The 16,539-nt window shown below is 53.3% G+C and overlaps 1 protein-coding gene across 2 annotated transcripts in view; it reads left to right on the top strand.

Moving 5' to 3' along the window:
- The window catches only part of LOC119566513 (maestro heat-like repeat-containing protein family member 7), a 626,780-nt gene that overhangs the window by 605,203 nt on the left and 5,038 nt on the right, over positions 1 to 16,539 (top strand). The window contains exons 2-15 of one of the 2 annotated variants that reach the window (XM_043549298.1): positions 4,908 to 5,028; positions 6,778 to 6,875; positions 7,229 to 7,360; positions 7,759 to 7,838; positions 8,128 to 8,233; positions 8,752 to 8,847; positions 9,576 to 9,680; positions 10,045 to 10,180; positions 10,945 to 11,039; positions 12,107 to 12,259; positions 14,329 to 14,479; positions 14,896 to 15,041; positions 15,415 to 15,534; positions 16,148 to 16,312. In XM_043549298.1, the coding sequence (XP_043405233.1) occupies positions 7,780 to 7,838; positions 8,128 to 8,233; positions 8,752 to 8,847; positions 9,576 to 9,680; positions 10,045 to 10,180; positions 10,945 to 11,039; positions 12,107 to 12,259; positions 14,329 to 14,433 (855 nt within the window). In that variant the 5' untranslated portion in view covers positions 4,908 to 5,028; positions 6,778 to 6,875; positions 7,229 to 7,360; positions 7,759 to 7,779 and the 3' untranslated portion in view covers positions 14,434 to 14,479; positions 14,896 to 15,041; positions 15,415 to 15,534; positions 16,148 to 16,312. Of the gene's footprint in view, positions 1 to 4,107; positions 5,029 to 6,777; positions 6,876 to 7,228; positions 7,361 to 7,758; positions 7,839 to 8,127; positions 8,234 to 8,751; positions 8,848 to 9,575; positions 9,681 to 10,044; positions 10,181 to 10,944; positions 11,040 to 12,106; positions 12,260 to 14,328; positions 14,480 to 14,895; positions 15,042 to 15,414; positions 15,535 to 16,147; positions 16,313 to 16,539 lie in introns of those variants that run through there. The other variant, XM_043549297.1, reaches the window with a different exon arrangement.

The following is a 16,539-nucleotide window of genomic DNA, read 5'->3' as shown; positions in this document are numbered from 1 at the left end:
ATCACCGCTGGAAAATCAGGATGGTAAATACCTTACAGGGTAATTAAATTCAAAACATAGAGAATCCCTTTAGGCAAAACCTTAAGTTAAAAAAAGACACAAAAACAGGAATATCCATTCCATTCAGCACAGCTTATTTTCTCAGCCATTTAAACAAACAGAATCTAATGCATATCTAGCTAGATTACTTACTAAGTTCTAAGACTCCATTCCTTTTCTGTTCCCGGCAAAAACAACACACAGACAGAGAGAACCTTTGTTTCTCCCCTCCTCCAGCTTTGAAAGTATCTTATCTCCTCATTGGTCATTTTGGTCAGGTGCCAGCCAGGTTATCCTAGCTTCTTAATCTTTTACAAATGAAAGGGTTTTTTCTCTGGCCAGGAGGGATTTTAAAGGTGTTTACCCTTCCCTTTATATTTATGAAACACCCCCAAAATCACAGATAGGGTGAAACGCTGGCTGTGATTTCTTCCTGGAGCTCTAGGAGAAAACAGAGTTAATAAGACACATGCACCTCTAAATATACTACCAAGTATATAAAGACTAACAATATTTTCCACATCTCAAGGATGATTTTAACCAGTTGGTTCTGGGAAACTTTCACGGGAGAGTGCATCAGCCACTTTGTTAGAAGCTCCTGAGATGTGTTGGATGTCAAAATCAAAATCTTGGAGAGCTAAACTCCACCGAATGAGTTTTTTGTTATTTCCCGTGGCGGTATGAAGCCACTGTAGAGCAGCATGGTCGGTTTGCAGGTGGAAACGCCGTCCCCAAACGTATGGGCGTAGCTTTTCCAGAGCGCAGACAATGGCGTAACATTCTTTTTCACTGACTGACCAGTTGCTTTCCCTCTCAGACAAATTCTTGCTGAGAAACACTACAGGGTGGAAATCTTGATCCGGTCCTTCCTGCATTAAAACTGCTCCCACACCACGCTCGGATGCATCTGTGGTTACTAGGAACGGTTTGTCAAAGTCTGGGGCCATTAGTTCAGGGTCAGACATGAGTGTTGCTTTAAGCTGGTTAAAGGCCTTCTGACACTCTTCAGTCCACTGAACGGCATTTGGCTGTTTCTTTTTGGTTAGGTCTGTCAGTGCGGCAGCGATTTGGCTGTATTGCGGTACAAATTGCCTGTAATATCCGGCCAAGCCTAAGAAGGATTGGACCTGTTTCTTTGACTTTGGGATAGGCCACTTTTGGATAGCATCCACTTTGGCCTGATGGGGGTTGATAGTTCCTTGACCCACCTGGTGTCCAAGGTAAGTCACTCTGTTTAGGCCTATTTGAGACTTCTTAGCCTTAACAGTTAGTCCTGCCTCCCTTATGCACTTGAAGACTTTTTGTAGATGTTCCAGGTGTTCTGCCCAGGAATCCGAAAATATGGCCACATCGTCAAGGTAGTAGACTGCATATTCTCCTAATCCCGCTAGGAGACCATCTACAAGTCTTTGGAAGGTGGCGGGTGCATTTCGCAGCCCCAAAGGGAGGACATTAAATTCATACAGCCCGACATGTGTGGTGAATGCTGACCTTTCCTTGGTGGATTCTTCTAGCGGTACCTGCCAGTACCCCTTGGTTAAGTCCAAGGTAGAGATGAACTGGGCCCGTCCCAGTTTCTCTAATAGTTCATCTGTGCATGGCATTGGATAGTTGTCTGGGCGAGTTACAGCATTTAGCTTACAGTAGTCCTCACAAAAACATATCTCCCCATCTGGTTTGGGAACTAGAACCGCAGGAGATGCCCATGCACTGCCAGAGGGGCGGATTACACCCATCTGTAGCATGTCCTGGATCTCCTGTTCTATAGCAGTTTTAGCTTGAGGAGACACCCGGTAAGGTTAGACTTTAATTGGGTGAGCATTACCTGTGTCAATGGAGTGGTATGCCCGTTCAGTCAGTCCTGGGGTGGCTGAGAATGTTATCGCGTAGCTAGTGCGCAGCTCCTGGATCTGCTGTCGCTGCATACGCCCAAGGGTCAGGGAGAGGTTTACCTTTTCCACGCCACCATCACTTTTTCCTTTGTTGTAGACACCTTCAGGCCACTCAGCGTCATCTCCTCCCTGGGCTGTAAACTGACAAACCTTTAATTCTCTGGAATAAAAGGGCTTTAGAGAATTAATATGGTACACCTTAAGCTTTTGGTTGGAGGTGGGGAATGCTATGAGATAATTAACAGCTCCCAGGCGCTTCTGAACCGTGAATGGCCCTTCCCACAATACTTTTATTTTATGGGTCTGGAGCTCCTTTAAGACCATGACGTGGTGCCCTACTTTGAAGGAATGCATTCTGGCATGTTTATCAAACCAGGCTTTTTGCTCTTTTTGAACATCCTGTAGGTTTTCTTTAGAAAGGGCTAAAGAGGTTCGGCAGGTGTTTTGTAGGTTGGTTACAAAGTTCAGAATGTTAGTTCCTGGAGAAGGTGTAGACCCCTCCCATTGCTGCTTCACCAACTGTAATGGATCTTAACCTTGCGGCCATATACAAGTTCAAATGGTGAAACTCCTAAACTGGGATGGAGTACAGCTCTGTAGGCAAAGAGCAACTGCTGCAACACTAGGTCCCAATCACTGGAGTGCTCATTTACGAATTTACGTATTATGGCCCCCAAAGTTTCATTAAACTTCTCCACCAGGCCATTTGTTTGATGGTGGTAAGGGGTGGCAACCAAGTGGTTCACCCCATGGGCTTCCCAAAGGCTTTCCATAGTTCCTGCCAGGAAATTAGTTCCTGCATCTGTAAGGATGTTGGAGGGCCAACTTACCCTGGCAAAAATGTCTGCTAGTGCCTGGCACACACTTTTAGCCCTCGTGTTGGTTAGAGCTACTGCTTCTGGCCATCGGGTGGCAAAATCCATGAAAGTCAGTATGTACTGCTTTCCTATGGGTGTCTTTTTTTGAAAAGGACCCAGAATATTTACAGCTACTTGCTGAAATGGAACCTTAATGATGGGGAGTGGCTGAAGAGGGGCTTTGACCTGGTCTTGGGGTTTTCCCACTCTTTGGCATACCTCACAAGACCGGACATAGGTAGAAACATTCTTGTCCATTCCTTCCTTGTGGAATGACTTTCCCAAATGGTTTTTGGTTCTGTTCACCCCAGCATGGCCACTAGGATGATCGTGGGCTAAGCTTAACAGCTTTACCCCGTACTTAGTTGGAACGACCAACTGTCTCTGAGGATGCCAGTTTTCCTGGTGTCCACCAGAAAGAGTTTCCTTTTATAAAAGTCCTTTTTTTACAAGAAACCTGGATCTATTAGAAGAGCTGAGAGGTGGTGGGTTGCTTTGTGCTGCCGTCCAAGCTCTCTGGAGGCTTTGATCTGCTTTCTGTTCGGTCTGGAACTGTTGCCTTGATGCTGGAGATATCAGTTTCTTATTGGATTGTGGACCTGGAAGCAATGGAGGTGATGGAGCTGTTTTCATTGACTGTGAACCGCTCTTCGCTGGTGCACTATGTTGGGGTTCAGGCTCCAGCTGAGCCTCTTGTGTAGGGTTATCTGCTGCTGCCACTGCAGGTTCAGTGGGAGCCTCTGGTATTGGGGTTGCAAGTACTGGATTCAGTGCTGGCAATGGTTCTGGTGCTGGTTGTTCTGCCGGTTCCGGTTCTGGGACTGGTTCCGTCTGGGTCTCTGGGACTGGATTCACTACTGCTGTTGCAGATGTTGGTATGGGGTCCGGTTCCATCACCTTTGAGCGGGTCCTGGTAGAAGTCTCCGGAACAGAGCTAGGTGTGACAGCTTGCTTAGCCTGGCTCTGGGTGACCATTCCCACCCTCTTCGCTAGCTTCACATGATCGGCCAAGTCTTCCCCTAAGAGCATGGGGATGGGATAATCATCATAGACTGCAAAAATCCACGTTCCTGACCAGCGCTTGTACTGGACCGGCAACTTGGCTGTAGACAAGTCAAAAGAGTTGGACTTGAAGGGTTGAATCGTCACTTGGACCTCTGGGTCGATTAAATTGGGGTCCACTAAGGAAGCATGGATGGCCGACACTTGTGCTCCAGTGTCCCTCCACGCGGTGACCTTCTTCCCTCCCACACTCACAGTTTCCCTCCCCTCTGAGGGTATCTGGGAGGCATCTGGGCCTGAGGACCTCTGGTGTGATTTCAGTGCAATGAACTGTAATTTGTTGGGGTTCTTGGGGCAGTTGACCTTTAGATGCCCCGGCTTGTTACATTTAAAACATTGCCAAGCTGACTGGTTGCTGGGTGGAGGTGGGTTGCTAGAAAATGGTGTGGCAGGACGATAAGGTGTCTGGAGTGTTCCTTGGGGTGTAGTTGGGGCCTTGGGCTGCCACCGGTAGTAGGGTGTGGTCAGAGGGTGTCCCTTCTGGTATCTGCTCCAACTGCGACCAGGGTTGTTCCTCTCTCCTCCCTCCACCTGTTTTGTGCTGGTTTGCCCCACCTGTCTGGCGGTCTGGGACTGCTTGTATTGATCAGCATAGGAAGCAAGACTTCCTGTTGAGTCCATTTTTTTATCCCATAAACACTGTTTTCTATCATCCTTGGACATATTCAGGAATTGATCCTGTATTATCAAATCCCGTATTCCTCCAAAGCTAGTTACATCCCATCCATTGAGCCATTGTGGGGGAGGTATAGCTCAGTGGTTTGAGCATTGGCTTGCTAAACCCAAGGTTGTGAGCTCAATCCTTGAGGGGGCCATTTATGGATCTGGGGCAAAAATTGGGGATTAGTCCTGCTTTGAGTAGGGGGTTGGACTAAATAACCTCCCAAGATCCCTTCCAACCCTGCTGTGCTATGATTTATCAAACAGATCTGTTATCTGGTTTACATGAGTCACATTACTTAGACTAGGTCCTCTTTTAAGGGCTTTAAATTTTACTCTGTAAGTTTCAGGTGTAACTTGAAATTGTTTTAAAATCAAATCCTTGAATTTATTATAGTTCTAAGCCTCCTCAATCAGCATCTTATTGAATATGTCAAGAGCTCTTCCAGTCAATTTTTCTTCCAGTGTGGTCATCTTGTGAGCTTCAGGAATTTGATGGAGTGTGCAGTGTCTCAAAGGTGAGAAAATATTCAGCAATATCACTGGATTCATTATACTGTGGACATAGTCACTCCCATTTGTGGATTGTTAGGGTTATTTAGTATATTCTGCTGAGCCTTTGCCTTCTCCATCTCCAGTGCCTGCATTTCTTTTTCCTTTGCCTCCATTTCTTTTCTTTTTTTGGCCTCCTTCGCTCTCCTAGGGGCAGCCTCCATTTCTTTCTTTTTCTTTTTTCCCCCTCCATTTCTTTTCCTTTTGCCTTCATTTTCATCTGTCTGAGTTCTACCCATCTTTTACGTTCCTTTTGTTTTTCCTTAGCCTCAAATCTCGCTAATTCCAGCTCCTGTTGAACATGGCATTCTGTCATCCTAACCTCTCTGTTTTTAACTAACTTAACACCCGAGAGTTAGAAAGAAAACAAAAACAAAAAAACCCTGACTTGTAAAATTTTGCTGTGCTGTAACCTGATACCGTTTTTCTTTGATAGCTGTTCTCAGCCTACAGAAAAATCCTTTTGTTATGCCTGCTGCTCTGTCCCCCAGGCAGAGAGATAGAGAATCTACAGCTGCAGTCATGTTTTACGAAACCTTTTAAAATCCTGCTGTGCTTAGGGTTCAAAATGATCCCACCACTGCCACCATGTCAAGGTTCCTTCCCCACTCTGAACTTTAGGGTGCATGAAAGACACCCTAAGTTTATTCTGACCAGCTAAGGTTAAAAACTTCCCCAAGGTACAAACTTTGCCTTGTCCTTGAACAGTTTGCTGCCACCACCAAGCGTTTTAAATAAAGAACAGGGAAAGAGACCACTTGGAGATGTTTTCCCTCCAAATATCCCCCCAAGCCCTACACCCCCTTTCCTGGGGAAGGCTTGATAATAATCCTCACCAATTGGTACAGGGGAACAAAGACCCAAACCCTTGGATCATAAGAACAATGAAAAATCAATCAGGTTTTTAAAAGAAGAATTTTATTTAAAGAAAAGGTAAAAGAATTACCTCTGTAAAACTAGGATGGTAAATACCTTACCGGGTAATCAGATTTAAAACAGAGAGAATTCATCTAGGCAAAACCTTAAATTACCAAAAGACACAAGAACAGGAATATACATTCCCTCCAGCACAGCTTATTTTACCAGCCATTAAACAAAAGAAAAGCTAACGCGTTTTCTAGCTAGATTACTTACTAACCTAACAGGAGTTGGAAGGCTTGCATTTCTGATTTGTTCCTGGCAAAAGCATTACACAGACAGACAGAACCCTTTGTTCCCTCCCCCTCCACCCTCCAGATTTGAAAGTATTTTGTTCCCTCATTGGTCATTTTGGGTCAGGTGCCAGCGAGGTTATCTTAGCTTCTTAACCCTTTACAGATGAAAGGGTTTTGCCTCTGGCCAGGAGGGATTTTATAGCACTGTATACAGAAAGGTGGTTACCCTTCCCTTTATATTTATGACACACCCTGTGCCCATTGGCTCACGAAGGCGCCAGGACTGAGCCACGGGAGCCCCACTGACACCAGTGGGAGTGGCACAGCCGCACCCTGCGGCAGGGGATGCTGGGCAGTGTCAGGGGAGCTCCAGCCTCCCGTGATGATGTTGGGGGAGGGGCTGATGGCCACGGGGCCCTGAGGCTGATGGGGCTGAGGGCATCTCTGGGAGGGACAGGATGGGTTCCTTGTTGAGGATGGGGGACATTGAGCCATTTCTCTACCCTGCATTCCCACAGCAGAAGCATAAATGATGCTTTTCTCCTTCTCTCCCTGGTGCAGAGACCCTCAGTGCCCAGCTGGAGGAGGAGGAGGAGGATGTGTCCCCTGAACAAGACATCATCAGGGTCATCCAGCAGCACCTCCAGGGCAGAGCTGAGGTACAAAAATCTTCCATCTGCGCTGCCCCCGAGTCTGTCCTGCCCCTTGTTCCATCCCCACCCACATTCGGGGTCTTGTCCCGGAGAATCCATCACCCGCTATGAGGGGCACTTCTCCCCTGTTACCTGGCACCCCAAAGTGGGGGTGTTCATCTCATGCAGGCAAAGATGTCCGCTCCCCGCAGACACCATCCAAATTACAACCCCAGTCTGGTCAGGGCGAAACTAGTTTCAGGAAGAGGGGCGGCTTTCCTGTCTAACTCCATGGGGTTCCTGAGCCCTGGAGCTGGTGTAGGTGGGGTGGGGAGATCCCTACCTAACAGTCTCTCTGTCTCCCCCCACCCCACTCTTAGTGGGTGGAGGACAGGGCCAAACAGCTCTGCTTCTTCCATGCTGTCCCGAATCTGTGCTTCTCGACACAGAAGCAGGGCTGGGACACTCTGGAGCTGCACTTCTCCAAAGGAGCCCTCGTGGACAGCGTTGCGGTGAGTGGGACCCTGTGCCTGGCCCCTGGGGGGGCGAGGGAGCCCAACATGGGAGGAAGAGTTAGTTGGGCTGGAGGGGGAAGCAGAAGACAGGGGTTCCTGGGGCTGAGGGCTTGGGAACAGGGAAGGGGGGAATTCTGACACTGATTGGGAGCTGGCAGTGAAGGAATTGTGAGGCCGGAGGGGCAGCTGAGGCTGAGGGGAGGGAGGAATTGGGTGGGAGAGGGGGAAGGAAGGAGTAAGTTTGATGGATGGGAGGAATGGGGGGCCCAGCTGGTTGGGGGTGGGGGTGACACTGGCTGTTTCTGCAGAGCACTTTGGCCTCCTCCCTGGGAAGCGCCTGTGGGTCTGCAGGGCCTGAATCTCACAAGCGATTTTATCTCCTTGGGGTCTCTCAGGAGCTGATTGACAATCTGCCCATGGCGTCTGAGCCGAGCTGCATCATCTCCAGCTCCATGGCAGCGGTTTGCAGCCTCAGGTACCAGGACCCTCCCATCCAGCTGCCCTAACCCTGGCGCTGATCAGGTCCAGAGCTGGTAACCCCAGATCCTCTCCAGCCTAGATTACCCCCAGCCGTGGCTGTTTGCATCCCACAGCAGAGGAGCTGGGAACATCCCCTCTTTCCTGGCTGGGGGGTGATTCCACTCCCGTAACGTCACAGTGGCCATAGGGAGGGGATCACTGCAGGGGAGGAGGGTGATGTGCATGGCAGTGCCAGCGCCACTCCGGTGCTGCCAAGCATAACATGGGCTCCTCTCTCCCGCCAGCAAACTGAAGCCGCCACTTGCCCTGGAGCTGGAGTCACGCCTCCTGCGGGCTCTACTCTACACCATCTTCACCATGGGCACTGGGCAGGACACCACCCTCTTCCGGGTAGGTCATGACCCTACTTCTCTGTCCCCGGCGCAAGAGCGGCCTCTGGTCCCTGCTCCCTCGGTTTGATGGAGCTGCTGAGAAGAGGGGAGGGGTGAGCAGAGCTGGGAACAGGCCCAGGCAGGGCGGGGGGACGACACTAACTGTCAGGGAGGACCCCTTCCCTCCAGAGGTGTTGCGTTACCCCTCTGTGGCTGATCCCAGCCTTCCCTCTTCTCCTCACTCTCTGCTCTGCTGCCTGGACTCTCCCGGGGATCCTACCTCCCACCCATTGCGGTTTGGCTGTTCCAAACTCTGCTGGGTACCAGGCCCTGCGCAGAGAACTGCTAAGGGCAAGGATTGAAGAGCCAGCCTGCATCCGGCCATGAACTCTTGCTAAGTGTCCCTGGAGTGATGTGAATGGCAGAGGCCAGGATGTGCCTTTTGGGTCTGGCCAGGGCTCCCCAGAGAACCCTCCAGATTCCCTGACTGGGGTAGCCCCATGTCCAATGACTGATGGGTGCTCCCTCTTCTTGCAGGCTCTGCACAACACCTATTTACAGAGTCTGGACACCATGCCCGGGGGCCTGCTTACTGAGACCCCCACCACAGACAAGCTGCAGCACCTCTTGGAAGTGAGCAGAATGGGAGGGTCTGGGGGGGAATTTCCCATGAACCCCATGGGAGGGCTGTAAAGGAGAGACTAGAAGAACCATGTTTCCACTGTGTCCTCCCAGCTCGGTCCCAGCCGGCCACACTTTCCCAGAGCCGTCAGTGCAGTGCAATGTTGGGACCCTTCCGCCATCCTGGGTAGCGGTGACGAGGAAGGGCGGGGGCAGAGGGAAATAGCTGGGACTGTCAGCCAAAGCTCTGCACGGTTCCACTGAGCACTAACAGTGAGCACCAGGCCTGGCTGGGGACTGAAAGACTGAAACCCCTGTGCGATCTGGGACACGGGCCTCTGAGAAAAGTTACTGGCTCCTTTCTAGGGAGACCCTAAGATACAGGAGGAGCCTCAGGGAATCAGCTCTTCTGTCCTCACGGCCCATCCATCCATCCATCCTACGAAGGCCTCTGGAGCTGGGGTCTGGGGGCCCAGGGCATGTGCCTTGATCCGATGGGCTGTTGATGGATCAGGGGTTCAGAGCAAATAGACCAGCCCCAAGGCCGAGCTTTGTCCCAGGCTGGAGAGATACTGACAGCTTGTGCCCAGCAAGACGTGGGCAGTGTCATGAACCCCCACATGAGGAGTCAGTTTTTCCATCCTGAGCACAACGTCTCAGCTCCGTGTGGAGTCGGAGAGGCTCGTTTGTAGAGCATTTACACCTGCCCACTGACCCTCCCCTGCCTTCTTCTCCCGTAGCACATCCATTTCTGGCTCGACTCCAGTAACACTCAGGAGAGAGCTAGGGCCATAAGGAGCAACGCTGCCCTGCTCCGATTTGCCACCTCCCTCTCCGGATTTGACGTAAGTGACCTTTGACCACAGCATCCTGCAGAGCCAGGGCTTGAGTTAAATTTCTCATCCCCTGGTTAAGTGGTCCCCCCTGGCTCCGTAAAGGACTGCGATGTTCCATAGGACAGTGGCTGGCAAGGTCGTGCCTGGCCTCAGTGCCCTTGTTACTCCGGAGAAGCCTGGCAGCTAGTGCTCAGAGAGGGCCCATGCCCTGGTCCCTTTGCTCCAAGCTCCCTTGGGGACAGAGAGAAAAAGGGTTCTAGTTCCTCTACCCCAGTGCCTCCTACAGATGGATGGGAGCAGAGCTCTATCCCAGGGGAGCTGGGGAGCTGAAGGCAGAATGTTGATGGATTCCCCTCTTCTCCTCCTCCACCAGACCTCCTCCGATTTCCCCAAGGCGGGCAACTTTGTGCTGCAGCTGGGTCTCTACATCTCTGACCCAGCCAACGACATCAGACGGCAAGCCTTGGATGGGATCTATTGGCTGCAGAGGCTCCTGCTGCAGAGGAGGGGTAAGAAACCCAGCTGGGCAATGGGACCCCATAGAAATGAGTCCCTTGGAGACTAACTCCAGCTGGCCATTGGGACACCAATAGAACTAAGGCCTCTTCTCTTAGACCAACTGCAGCAGGGCAGAGGGACCCCAGTGGAAAGAAGGTCCCTGTTTTGGGCCCCCCACTTACTGGCCAAGGGACCCTACAGAAAGAAGCCCCCTCCTCTGAGACTGACCCCAGCTTAGATGATGACTCACACTCATCTCCCTATTTCAGGAAGAGAGGAAGGGGGAGAACATGCCAGGGAAATTGGCTGCTTTACCTCATAGCCTGGCTCTGTCCCCCAGTCCAGGGAAATCAGCCCACCCAGGGGGCTGCTAGCTGGTGAGGGGACAGGAACTGAGGTATTGAGACACATGAAGAGACAGAGCCCATCATGAGGGCAGGGGCAAGGACCACAGGGGACAGTCACAACACTTGTAGGATGTCACCAGTTGGGTAGCTAGGGCCAGATCCTGACGTCAGTGAGCGTGGGGGATTCTCAGTATTAGATGCCGCCATTAGGCACCCACTCCCAGAGCACAATGACCATAAGGGTCATCTGATTACTGTGATGACTGAGACAAATCCCTCTTCAGGTACTAAACCACCTGGTGGGGACCCTGCGAGTCCATTGGGCCGTGGATGCCACGAGGACCCCAGCCAGTGTTCACCCACCAAAGGGAAACAGGCACTAAAGCCGGATACCAAACCTCCCCAATGGGTGTGTCTTTCTCCCCCAGGGCTGAACATCAGAGAGGCAAGCGATCTGTGGTGTCGGGACTGGCTCCAAGACACCGAGCGCCTGGCCTACAGGAACATGGCAAGGGTAGGGGAGGTAAGGACTCTCCGCCAGTGCATTTCAGTAGCTCAGGTGTGGAGCTGTCTCCCCCTGCAGTGAGTGTGTTATGGAGGAGGAGGGATAGCTCAGTGGTTTGAGCATTGGCCTGCTAAACCTAGGGTTATAAGTTCAATCCTTGAGGGGGCCATTTAGGGACCTGGGGCAAAAATTTGTTGGATGATTTAGTTGGGGATTGGTCCTGCTTTGAGCAGGGGGTTGAACTAGATGAACTCCTGAGGTCTCTTCCAACCCTGATATTCTATGATACTTATTTCCAGCAGAGAGTGTTCAGCTGCAAGAGGCTGAGGACCCTGGGTTGGGTTGGAGCCTTGCTAATGGTCAAGACTTGTGTGTGTTGCATGGATCCATGGCTACGTGGCATAAAAGGGATCCCCTGGGGAGGTTGGGTTAACGGAGGATTGTATCTCCAGGAATCTGGCTCTGCTCACTGTTTCCCTGGCTGACACCCTGGTGTCTGAGAGGGGAGCCCCTGGGTCAGTGAGTTGGGAAGCTCACACCAACAATTGCTGGAACAGGTCCTTGTTGGATTCCCTGCACCTCTGGAAGCACAGGCAGGGTGTGGAGTTTGCCAAGCACCATGGCGAGTCAGGGAGCAGAACCTGACTTGCCCCTGCCCTGGGCATCAGGTGAGGGACACTGAGCTCCTTTCCTGGGCTGAATCTCGGCACCATATGTGATGCTCGTGGGATTGTCGGTGGGGTGGGGAGCAGGAATGGAAGCAGATCGAAAAGGCCCCTAACCTCTAGCGGCTGAGCTGCAGGAGATAGCGCTGCTGGGAGCAGTAACGGGGCTTTTGTTGTCTTTGTGAGCTGGGTTCCAGAGCGCGCAGACATGTTCCCAGCCTGTCATGGCACCTGTGGTGACTCCTGCTCCAGAAAGAGCTATTCCTCAGTGCCTGCAACCTCTTACTGAAGGGGGTTCCTTGGTCCATGGGACCCCAAAGGTTCGCTGCCCCAGGACTCTTATGCACCTGGTGAGACACTAGAGGGATTTGGAGCCTGGTTCTGGGCAATTGACAAGGGCTCTGGTGCTGTTGGTTCTAGGACTTTGGAGAGATCTTCACGGAAGGCCAGAAAAGATCTTTCCTCCAGGCAGCGCTTCTGGCCATCCATGACCCCCAGCTCCGTGTTATCCAGGCTGGGCTGGTGTTGACATATTCTATCCTGGGGGAAGCCGGCCAGCTGATAGGGAACGAGGTAACCAAGGAAGGATCAATTGGGGACTGTGACAGGTTTCAGTCGGTCCTCCGAGCCCCTAGGGGTGATGGAGAGCTATGATCCCACTGGCAGGCCTCAGTCACACCTTTCGGGCGCTGGGGAATTAGCGGGGAAGGTGTGCCAGCCGGAGTCCGCGGCGCGCCCCTCCGGCAGGTGGGAGCCGGCACGAGTCCGCAGCGCGCCCCTCAGGCAGGGGGGCGCCGGCACGAGTCCGCGGCGCGCCCCTCCGGCAGGTGGGAGCCGGCACGAGTCCGCGGCACGCCCCTCGGGCAGAGGGGCACCGGCACGAGTCCACGGCATGCCCCTCCAGCAGGGGGGCGCCGGCACGAGTCCGCGGCACGCCCCTCGGGCAGAGGGGCACCGGCACGAGTCCGCGGCACGCCCCTCGGGCAGGGGGGCACCGGCACGAGTCCACGGCACGCCCCTCCAGCAGGGGGGCGCCGGCACGAGTCCGCGGCACGCCCCTCGGGCAGAGGGGCACCGGCACGAGTCCGCGGCGTGCCCCTCAGGCAGGGGGGCGCCGGCACGAGTCCGCGGCACGCCCCTCAGGCAAGGGGGCGCCGGCACGAGTCCGCGGCGTGCCCCTCAGGCAGGGGGGCGCCGGCACGAGTCCGCGGCACGCCCCTCAGGCAAGGGGGCGCCGGCACGAGTCCGCGGCGTGCCCCTCAGGCAGGAGGGCACCGGCACGAGTCCACTGAGTTCCAGCCCCTGGGCCCGGTCAGTGGCGGGGGGCAAAGGTCCTGCCGCTGGGTCAGCGGGGTCGTCCGCGCCCTCTGACCAAACACACCCACCCCACAGTGCAGTTCTGCCCCTGGGCTATTTCCTACCCGGTCTCTCCGGCGGGTCTCTCCGCTCCCTCCAGCTCGTCCGGGTCTTCCGCTGCGGGCAGCTCCCGCTCCCCCTCTGTGTCGGACTCACGCTGGCCCGGGCTGCAGCCGGGCCCCTCCAGGTCCTCCGCGTACTCAGTGGCTGGCAGTCCTGGTCGCCGCAGGCCTTCCTCCCGGTCCGGTTCCTCCTGGCCCAGGGCCTCCCCTGGGTCGGCAGCAGGATCGCGAGGGAGCAGCCGGCAGCCTGTGTCTGTCTCCCTCCCTGGTGCTCTCCCCACTGGGCAGAGGGTCCCGCCCTTCGTACTTCCTGTCCCACCCCTCCCCTTCTGGGGATTGGCGGGAGCTGGGTCTGGCCCCGCTCACTCAGGCTCAGAGGGTGGCTCTTTACCCTCTGGTTCGGAGGGGAGCCACCCTGGCTCCCTACAGGGCGGGACCCCCAGGGCCTTTCACCTCCAGGCCATTGACAGTCACTCCCGTCCCATCCCATCCCCATGCACTGACCTGGGAGCAAGGAGAGGATGAACCCGGGCAGGTGCCATTGATAGGTGCCAGCTTGTCCCCTGAGCAGCTCAGAGCAGAGCAGACCCAGCTCGGCTATTTCCTAACAGGCATCACATCAACATGACACGCTGCTATTGCTCATGCTAGGGGCTACCAACTCCCCCTGTGAGAGTTTCATACTCCTCTGGGCCTCAGGCTGGTTCCTAGGGCCCTAGTATCATGTTATCCCAGCCACCACCTGCTCTGGGAGAACTGGAGGAGTCAGTCAGCAGAGGCTGCTGAAGTTCCCCATTCTCCAGAGCTACTGTCCATGGCATCATCTTAATAAAAGGGGGGGGGGGGGGTCCCTTGGGAAAGGTGTCCACGTCCTCTCACCCCACAGCACTACTGCCCAGAGCCTTCCAGCCCTCAGCTGGATGGGGAGAGGGTGGATGAGGGGATTCTGGGGAGCGGAGTTTAATCCCCGGCTGGGTTGGGAGGTAGAACAGCTCTCACGGGGGGACTGAGAGGAAGGGGACAGGAGTTCATTCCACAGTGGTGGGAGTGGGGTTGGAGGTCACTCGAGAGGAGACAAGATTTCGTCTCGGAGGGTTGGGTGCGGGAATCTGTCCCTTGGAAGTGGAGAGGGTTGGGGTGGAAATTTTGCTGGCTCCCAGGGCCATTCATGCCCTTCGTTGCCATGGGTGTCGGAGTCTCTGACCGATCCTTGTTCCCTCGCAGCAGGAGGACGTGACAGCGACGATCATGGCGCACCTGTTCTACATCCGGTGCTTGCGCCAGGTGCCCAAAGAGCTGCAGGGGCTGTGCTCCGTGGGACGGCCTTGAAGGGCCCCCCCTTCCCATGCCCAGAAGCTCCCACTCCCTGCCGCAGGTACTGCTCTTTCCTGCTGGGCCTGGGGGAGAAGGGCTGAGGAGCCACAATTCCTCCAGGAGCTGGGGAAGGGCACAGTGATCAGTTTGTCAAAGGTAGGGGAGGATCGTGTAAGGAGAAGGTCTAAGAGAGAAGGAGCATGAGCTAGGCTCTGTATTTGGGCTTGGCAGGGATCAAGAGAAGGGACAGGGGCTGTTAGAGGGTAAATGGATGTCAGAGGTGGGGGCAAGGCCTGAAAAGTTCAGATACATTAGAACAATTGTGCCAGAGAATCACCGGTTGAGGTGACTGAAAGCTCTGAACTAGGGCTGGCCAAAATCATCCTCCTCAGATGGGAACATCCCAAAAGTCTGCAGAAGCTCAGCCTCTGAGGTGAACGTTGTGGCCCAAACCTCTCTCTGCTCTGTACCTCACAGGATTCCCACTGGCTGTTCCAATCCAGGATGAAAACTATGCCACCGAAGTCTCACAGCACCTGGGCAGTGAAGTGCCACTTAAACCCGCTGTGATGCACTGACCTTGCCCTGGCTGTCTGCCCAGGGCTGAATTTCACCCATTCAGTGTAAGGAAATAATTGGCTGAAGGCCTTTTTCTCTTCAGATGTGGTTCTAGGGAGAAAGAACCATGGGGATTTTTAACCTGTATTGCTCCCGGGACTGGTGCTGCAACGATGCAGAGAAGTGCTGATGCACTGGATTTTTTTGGATTTTTCCCCCCCGCTATTAATCTACTCTCTTCCTCTCTTTTAACTGGAATTCTAAGGGCACCCCATGCTTCATGTGGGTATTCTTGGGTGGGCAGATTGCACCAGACCTGCACCGGAATAAATAATAGTGAATGATATATGCAGACACTAAAGTTCTGTAGCCAAATTCTCAGAAACTTTCCTCTTCAATGTAGAATCAGGATTTTGTGTTTAATTTATTTTTTTGAAGGTGCTAAGCAGATGCTACCCTGTAATAAGAGGAAACAGAAGCAAAAACTGAAAGAATGTTACTTAAACCAATGAACTGATGCAGAAAGTGGAAACACAGCAAAGCAAACAAATGAATCCTGTGAGTAAATAACCTGAAAGCAAATGGGGGAGAAAACCTCATCTGGGTAATTGTGGCTCTTGGGATAAAGATCAGTTCCTGGTACGTAGCCTGGCTGAGATCCTGCCTGTTCCCTGGATCCCAGACCTGGGATTCCCACGTCATTCTCCTTATTTCATTCCTAGGGAAAAGGATCCCCAAAGGAGGTGTGAGGATCTTCGACTCTAATGTCTGCAAGAAGCTTCAGCCACCTTCACAGATAGAAGTCAATGCCACTAGTGCCCTTTCTGCTCTCCAGGCCTGCTCCCTGCAGCAGGACAGAGACACCCCTTAATTCCCTGAGTCCTGATTTCCTGCCATTCAAGGGGCTGGAGGCTTGCATTGCCCCCACCCCTGCCATCAGATACTTTTCCGATGGGAATCTCCCTAGAGCAGGGGAGAAATCTGTTCTTCCCTTAGAACCAGTCTGCTCAGTAAATCAAGCCACACTGACCTCATCTTGGCTGCTTTGTTTATCTGCTATTAGTGGTATCTTTGGAAATGCCTTCGCGTGTGGGGGAGAGAGCTGGAGCGGGGGATACGGGAGCTTCAGCAGATTCCCCTGAAGAACACCACCCTGTCTTTCTCTGGTCAGGGTCGGACTAGCCTTCCATTGCAGAGGTGAAGACCAGATGGGAGCTGCTGGATTGACCTTGATATGCCATGTCCTTGTGTGGATGAAGGACCTACATCTCAGAGATGGCCAGCAGCAGACGTAAGACATGTGTCCAAGAATAGTCTGAACAACCTACACTGATAGGTAAGTAAAGTTATGGCCACATGTAGACACCACAGGAATTGCGGGGGATTGAACCAGGGTCCTTCAGCACAAGCTCCTCTCACTCATTGTCAACCAATCCAGCTCCACCCACTAGACCTCGCCCCCTTCCCAGAGTCACAGAATCCAGGAGCCCTAATTCTCAGACCCGTGCCTCACATCACAAGGTCAAACCTCCTCCCATTATGGGTGCTGTAGAAGGGACCATC

The sequence above is a fragment of the Chelonia mydas genome, chromosome 6 (genome assembly GCF_015237465.2).
Source record: "Chelonia mydas isolate rCheMyd1 chromosome 6, rCheMyd1.pri.v2, whole genome shotgun sequence".
Taxonomy (NCBI): domain Eukaryota; kingdom Metazoa; phylum Chordata; order Testudines; family Cheloniidae; genus Chelonia; species Chelonia mydas.
The sequence above is the reverse complement of the archived record's forward strand: the minus strand, read 5'-3'. Positions and strand labels throughout refer to the sequence as shown.